The 8,266-nt window shown below is 41.1% G+C and overlaps 1 protein-coding gene across 6 annotated transcripts in view; it reads left to right on the plus strand.

Moving 5' to 3' along the window:
- ROR1 (receptor tyrosine kinase like orphan receptor 1) overlaps positions 1–3,570 on the plus strand; it is a 333,715-nt gene extending 330,145 nt beyond the window's left edge. For all 6 annotated transcript variants that reach the window (XM_061633310.1, XM_061633311.1, XM_061633313.1 and 3 more), the window contains one exon: positions 900–3,570. In XM_061633310.1, coding sequence (XP_061489294.1) covers positions 900–2,324 — 1,425 coding nt within the window. In that variant the 3' untranslated portion in view covers positions 2,325–3,570. The remainder of the gene's footprint in view (positions 1–899) is intronic.
- Positions 3,571–8,266: the final 4,696 nt, after the last annotated feature.

The raw sequence follows: 8,266 nt of genomic DNA on the forward strand, positions 1-8,266 counted from the left end.
ACCTTGCAGAATATCATAAATTCAGTCCACTCTTGTCATTCATTTAATAGAAGCAACTGATAAGTGTCCCTGACAGATTTCCTTTGCACTTGGTTTACTTTAACATGATTCTTCATATGTATTTTACACTTCTTTGCATTTTGTACACCACCAAATGACAAATACCTGTCAAACAAAACCTAAGCAGATTTATAACTGCTTAACTTTAAATGAACCCCTTTCCTGCCAAAACTTTATGACTTCATTTTCTTTCATAGTTTTCCACTAGGTTGGTTAAAACAGACAACCCTGTATGAGGTCAGGCAGAGGTCATTTCACTTTACTAAAATATAATTTACAATATGCCAGACCTAAACAAGTTTTAGCCTAAAGGATTTGTATAATATAAACCATCTGTTTTTCAACAATACAGCTAATTTCCTGCCATCACTGCACAGTGAACTGGCTGCTTGTTTAAATGTATCTGCTATATATTAATTCACACAGTATTTATCTAAAATTTGTAAATGGTCAGGAAAATTAGAATTCAGTCCCGAGTGTCATTTTCAGATGATAATAAAATGCATTGAGGCTCCCCCTCCTTTTTGTTTGTTTGCCATGTTGCTTTGGAGTAACAAGAACCTCAAGTAAAGGAAAACTTAATTACCTAAGGGTCTGGAACACTGAGCTCCCCACTCAGTTACTGTCACCTCTTTCTTGAATGGAAACATTGAAGTTCACAAGAGTTATGATTATGTTCTTTTAAATCCCATAAGTAAACAACATATAAATGCGGGGAGGGGGTGAAAACCACTATAGCTCCACTCTTCCAGTATCCTCCTATAGTAGCAGACCTATGGCACTGTGAGATTGTAGTAACGATCCAAATCACCTTTGTCATGTTTTCTTCTTTCTAACAGAGCAAAGCTAAAGAGTTGCCTCTATCTGCTGTCCGTTTTATGGAAGAGTTGGGTGAATGTGCCTTTGGCAAAATCTACAAGGGACATCTTTATCTCCCAGGCATGGATCATGCTCAGCTGGTTGCAATCAAGACCCTAAAGGACTGCAACAACCCGCAGCAGTGGGCAGAGTTCCAGCAGGAAGCCTCTCTGATGGCAGAGTTGCATCATCCTAACATTGTTTGCCTTCTTGGGGTTGTGACTCAAGAGCAACCAATCTGCATGCTCTTTGAGTACATGAACCAAGGGGATCTCCATGAATTTCTTATTATGCGGTCACCACATTCAGATGTTGGGTGCAGCAGTGATGAGGATGGTACTGTAAAATCTAGTTTAGATCATGGAGATTTTCTGCACATAGCAGTCCAGATTGCAGCAGGGATGGAATACTTGTCAAGCCATTTTTTTGTCCATAAGGATTTGGCTGCTCGAAATATTTTAATTGGAGAACAGCTCCATGTAAAGATTTCTGATTTGGGGTTGTCAAGAGAAATATACTCAGCGGATTATTATAGAGTTCAGAATAAGTCCCTCTTGCCTATTCGTTGGATGCCCCCTGAGGCAATTCTGTATGGCAAATTCTCTTCTGATTCCGATATCTGGTCCTTTGGTGTTGTCCTGTGGGAGATTTTCAGCTTTGGTCTTCAGCCCTATTACGGATTTAGTAATCAAGAAGTCATAGAAATGGTTAGGAAACGACAACTTTTGCCATGCTCTGAAGACTGCCCTCCCAGAATGTACAGCTTAATGACAGAATGCTGGCATGAGCTGCCATCTCGGAGACCAAGATTTAAAGATATCCATGCTAGGCTGCGGTCTTGGGAGGGGCTGTCAAGTCACACTAGTTCTACTACTCCTTCTGGTGGAAATGCTACCACTCAGACAACTTCTCTCAGTGCGAGTCCAGTTAGCAACCTGAGTAACACGAGGTACCCTAACTACATGTTCCCAGCACAAGGTATACCGCAAGGCCAAATTGCTGGATTTATTGCCCCCCCAATACCTCAGAACCAGCGATTTATTCCTATCAATGGTTATCCAATTCCTCCTGGATATGCTGCTTTTCCAGCTGCTCACTACCAGCCTACAGGACCACCCAGGGTGATTCAGCACTGTCCTCCGCCAAAGAGTCGTTCACCAAGTAGTGCAAGTGGATCAACTAGCACCGGGCATGTGACTAGCTTGCCCTCTTCAGGATCCAATCAGGATGCAAATATTCCTTTACTATCTCATATGTCAATGCAAAATCATCCAAGTGGGATTAGTATAACCGTTTTTGGAAACAAAACTCAAAAACCCTACAAAATTGACTCCAAACAGGCATCTCTATTAGGAGATTCCAATATTCATGGACATAATGAAACTGTGATTTCAGCTGAGATGTAAATAAACAAGAATTTTGTAAATAAAACTATTTACAATATGGAATAGAATGCTTTAGAGGAGATTTATATTCAAATATTTTATTGGAGATTTTTCTGGCTGTATAAGGAGATATTTGCAGTAAGTATCTTCTGTGAAGTTTATTTGTGCTTAACAGGATAGAGGTGTGAACCAGATTTTTAAAAATGGACTTAACACTCAACATTTTGAGTGTACATTTATTTTACATATACCAAGGAGAAAGAAATCTTTGTTTGATGAGTGGTGTTTATTTTATTTTTTTTAAAAACTTAACTGTAACACATTTTATTTAATCACAGTTCTTTAAACCAAGTAATTTCTGTCTCAGCAACCTTATTAGTCTGAAACCATTTTAATATTTGTCAGTTTCATGAATGAATGAAGACTAATGTTGATGACAATTCATTACACTCATGTAGAATAGAAGTTTTATTCTTGTTTGGTCTTATGTGGTTTGGGGGCACCGCAAGTACCTGATCCAGAACTAGGGTGAAGGTAAACACAGTGACAAATTTGCTTTTATCTTATTCTGATGGCACACATTGGGCATTGACTTGACTGTTTTTTCCCCTTTAAACACCACCACAAATCAGAAATTTAATGGCTGTGCAATATCAAATCAGAATGACAGGTAATTGTTTCCTTTTTTAGACAAGAATATTTGTTCAGACATACTCAGTTTTGAGTATGTAAATAGTTCCTATCTAGTGATGCACCTAAATTCATGCATAAGCAAAAATCATAAAATGTGCTCATGGGCAGATGAGGTTGTACGGGCAATAGACTCTTAGAATAAAAGAACCCTCATGGAATTGCATACGATACACGAGTGAAAAATTATATTTGACTTTATATCTATAGCTGCAATAGAATTTTTGTATCCCTTTGTTGCTATGCAACCCTTTAATTAAAGAAAGCTCTAAATACTTATTTTATAACAGACAATCAGTTTTCCCAAGAATATTTATTATTTCAGGTAAAATAAATAGCTTTTGTAGTGATAACCCTGAAATGGGAAGCCTACATTCCATCAGATGTACACAACCATTTTCTAGAAATTGTCTATGATACCTTTTGTATATCAATTCAAATAATGTGAATTAGAATTAACTTTCTACTGTAAAATGGCATTTTTATTACTGAAATTTATTCAGGTGTAATCAGTCTAGATTTATTTTGAAACCACTGTAATGTTTGAAAAAATACTGTGTAAATTACAAGCTTTATTAAAATAATTTTTGTATGGATTATACACACAAATCTTTCAGAAACTTTTTTCAGTAATTTTTTAAACAATCCTTTGCACAAAAATGTTGTTTTTGTATAGCAGAACTGAAAATACATCCTGCTTTTTATTTTTCGTCTTTCTCCTTTTTTAACTAGATGAAAATGTGTTGAAAACATATGGTGATATTTAGTCATTGTTTTAATACCTATTGTGTTTTCATTGCATGCATTTGTTTACTATATTGCTTTAGTAATCTACTCATTGAGGATCTTGCATGAAGGTAAGCATGTAAATGTAGTAACACAGGCTATTTTATACAGAAGCTAAGTGCATTTTTGTATTTGAGACACCAGAATGATATTAAACACTGATTATTATATGATGCTGGTTTTACATGGTTTTAAGGAGAGCGTACATATTTTCTGAATTATAATAAATAGTATGAACATTTCAGATGGATTAAAAACCATATCTTGCTAGCCTTCCTTACACAGACTATTGTTATTAGCAAAACAGATTTGTTCGCAAAACTTTTTTGCACCTGTCAATCCAGATGTTTGCCCAAGAATGTTTAATGATAACTGAATGAAACATTTTACTGTTAATATTAGTCTTTGTGGATGATGTTAATCGGGGCTAGCTCCAGATATAAGGGGTCCCACAACAAAGTGAACTCTGATGGGTGCCCTCCAACATCAGCAGGCTTCCCTGATGGGCTTACTGGTGGTAGTGGCAGGCAGCAGCAGAGCCATTATGACCACTGTCATTACCTACAATCCCCTGAAATACTATCACTCTGGGGCACAGTGGACAGTTTTAAAAGGGAGCTTGCCTGCCACCCACTTACCCACCCCTTCCATGATAAAGCCTGGAACTAGTGGGCAGCTGCCCAAAGATGTGGGATGCTGATACCAGGCCTGATCCAGTGTTTCACTTATTTTCTTGTTGAAGTGTAGATCTCAGTGTTGCACATGTTGTAGCACTACAAATATGTGCAACTGAATGTATAAAATGTTTTTATGGTAGGGGCTTAAGTATTTGCATACACATCATGATTATTTTGCATTTCTTGGAATTGCAAGGGGTAGCTTAGACCACTAGAGGTCCTGTGACATTCTGTAACTGATAAATGGCTTTACCTTTCTAATCCTCTTGCCAATCTAATTTCCAGAGTAGTGATTGGCCCAAAATGGGTAGTCACTAGGTCGGATGAGAACCTGTCTCTACTCTCACTAGTACCAGGCATGTGTCCTTTCATAGCACAACAGCAGGGGCAGAATCTTGCAGTGGTGTCAATGGCTGGCTGGTGGTTTTCTAGGATGGATATGCAAGATCATATTTTGTGAGGGGGCCCCTGTGATGCGTCCTTCCCTGGCTCTCCCTGTCAGGTTCCTACCTGCTCGTGGTTACTGCCTGTCTCTAGGCACCACCAGGGACTCCACCAATCTGAACTCCACCCCCCTCCTTCTTCACTCTCTCCTGGCAAACAACTCTCTCAAACCCCACCAAGCAATCCACTCTTTCTCTTCTCCCCCCTATTCCACTCTCACTCTTCCTTTTATACATTCAGCCATTTTAAACACTCAGCCAATCATCTCGCATTCTACTGCCCATTCACTCCCCCTCTTTCACTCCACCATGTATACTCTAAACAACCAGCACTTACCATATATACACTAATATATAGGAACATCACATTTCCCCCCCCTTAAACAACGGCAGAGTATTATTCCTGTTCCAGGATTTATACGTCGCGTTAACAAATAAAAGTCTCTATGGGGAAAATGTCTTTCTTTGTTCCTCTGTCTGGTCACGTCACTGCAGTCCCAGCCACTTGCCTGGAAAGTCCATCGGCCAGTACATTGTCCTTGCCTTTTATGAACTGGAAGTCCACTTGATAGTCCTGTAGGGCCCAGGACCACCTCTGCAGCATAGTGTTATGGTTTTTCATAGTCTGCAACCATAACAAGGCCCGATGATCCGTAGTCACTGTGAATCTTCGTCCCCACACGTATGGGCGCAACTTGTTCAGTCCCCACACGACCACTAGGCACTCCTTCTGGACCGACGAATAGTTTTTCTCCCTCGGCGTCAGCTTGCAACTCAGGTACGCCACTGGATGTCTGGTGCCTTCTCTCTCCTGTAGCAAGACAACTCCCAGCGCGAGGTCCGACGCATCTGTAGCCTCGATGAATGGTTTCTCATAGTCTGGTGCTATTAATATGGGTCCTTGGCACAAGGCTTGCTTCAGTAGATCAAAAGCCTTCTGACATTCATCCGTCCATACCACACGCTCAGAACACTTCTTCTTTGTTAATTCATGCAAGGGGGTTGCTATTTCCCCAAAATTTCTCACAAACTTCCTATAAAATCCAGCCACACCCAGAAATGCCCTTACTTGTTTTTTGGTTAAGGGGATCGGCCACGCTTGTATTGCCTCCACCTTGCTCCATAAGGGAGTGATTTTCCCACTCCCCACCTTATGTCCTAAATAGATTACTTCCTTTAGTCCAAACTGGCATTTCTTAGCTTTTATTGTGAGGCCTGCTTTTCTTAAGGCCTCCAATACTGTTGTCAGGTGTTGGACATGCTCAGGCACCGACTTGCTAAAAATGGCCACGTCATCGATATAGGCCACTGCAAAATCTGACATGCCTCGCAACACAGTATTGATTAGCCTCTGAAATGAACTTGGTGAGTTCCTTAGTCCCATGGGTAAGGTCACAAACTCATATAACCCATCTGGTGTACTGAAGGCAGTTTTGGCTCTGGATTGCTCGTCTAGTTCCATTTGCCAAAATCCTTTACAGAGGTCTAGTGTAGAGATAATGGTTGCTGCCCCCAATAACTCTAACATAGCGTCTACCCTAGGCATAGGATACGCATCTGGGACAGTAATTTTATTGATTAGCCGATAATCAATGCAAAACCTTGTCGTTCCATCTTTTTTCGGAACCAGGACAATACTTGAGCCCCAGGGACTGATGGATTCCCTGATCACTCCTAATTCCAGCATCTCTTCCACCTCCTTTTTGATCTCATTCAAAACTTTCCCATTCACATGGTACGGAACAGATCTGATTGGGGCATGATCTCCAGTATCAATGGAATGTATAACTATACTGGTTCGGCCAGGTTTGTTGCTAAAGAGATTCCTATAGGTTTTCAAAACTCTCAGAATCTCCTCTTTTACTTCCTCCTTCACCTCCTCTGACCATTCCACTTGATCTACCCCTCCTTTGTCTTTGCTTTCCTGTACCAAATCTGGAAGTTCAGGCCCACTTCCCTCAGGGAATAAGGTAACTTGCAACACCTGTGCATCCCTGGTATGGTAAGGCTTCAACATATTTACATGAACCACTTTGCTTTTGTTTAATTGATCTGTGGTGATTACATACGTCACTGTGTCAAGCCTTTCTCTGATGGTATATGGCCCTTCCCAGTTAGCCTGTAATTTGTCATGTTTCCTGGGTATGAACGCCATAACCATATCTCCCACATCATACACACGTTCCCTGGCTGTTCTGTCATACCAGTAACTTTGCTTCTGCTGAGCTTGACTGAGATTCTCTTTCACCACTTCCATCATTTGTTTCACTGGTTCACATTCATCCTTTCAGCGGGCATCCACAGTCTATATAAAATCCCATTCTCACACACAACTTGATTCCTCAGTTTGTCAGTGAAAGGAATCTGTTGGGTCAGCGCTTGTTCCTTTATCTGCTTCAGACTTATATCTTTATGCAGCTCTTCCCTGAATTGATCTGCTTCTTCCCCAGAGACCACTTGATACAGTTTGTCTTCTTCAGCAGGCCTGCTAGTGGTTGCTATGGTGACCTGAGGCTGGTTAACAGATTCCACCCTGTTTGTTTCAGCCCCCCTTAATATGGCTTCTTTTTCTCTGCCAATTTGCTGTCTGGTCACTACATATATTTTCCCCTGTGCCCCCATAACATCTCTTCCCAGTATTACTGGTTCTTGTTGCTGGGCATTAATACCAACTTTATATTGGCCCTTTCGGCCTCTCCATTCCATTTTCACTAGGGCCACAGGCAAACTCTCTGGTTGACCCCTCACTCCTTGGATAGTCACTGTTTCCTGAGGTAATATTTCTTCAGATTTTATTAAATCTGGCCTCAGTAACGTCTGAGCGGCACCAGTGTCAAGCAATGCCCAATAAGTTGCCCCTTGTACACTCACTTCCTCTCTCAGACTTGAATCCAGGTCTGTTACTTCTGTCCAGTTTATCTGGCAAAACTGAACCTTTTTCGCTGTTTCTAAAGCCTTGGGCTCTGTTTTCACTGCCCTTGTCTGAGAAGGATTACTAATGGGGTTGGCAACCTCACATTGAAAACGTAGGTGCCCCGGTCTACCACATTTGTAGCATAATTTCTCCTCACTTTTAGGGTACACAGGTCCACTCTGGGGTGTCCTGTGCCCTTCAGATTTTAATGGAGGACTCACTCGCTGTGGTACCACATCCCTTCTGCCAGCACTATATGGTCTGGGTTTAAACTCTCTTGATGTTTTCCCCACCCAGCCAGTTCTATTGGAGGCGAAGTGATCCGCCATCTCTGCGGCCTCCTGCACAGATGTAGGGGAACGGTCTTTGACCAGGAGCCTTATTTCTGGTGGTAACTGATGGTATAATTGATCCAGTATCATGAGGCTTTTCACCTCTTCCACTGACTGAGCT

This window comes from Rhineura floridana, chromosome 6, assembly GCF_030035675.1.
Source record: "Rhineura floridana isolate rRhiFlo1 chromosome 6, rRhiFlo1.hap2, whole genome shotgun sequence".
In the NCBI taxonomy this organism is placed as follows: Eukaryota; Metazoa; Chordata; class Lepidosauria; order Squamata; family Rhineuridae; genus Rhineura; species Rhineura floridana.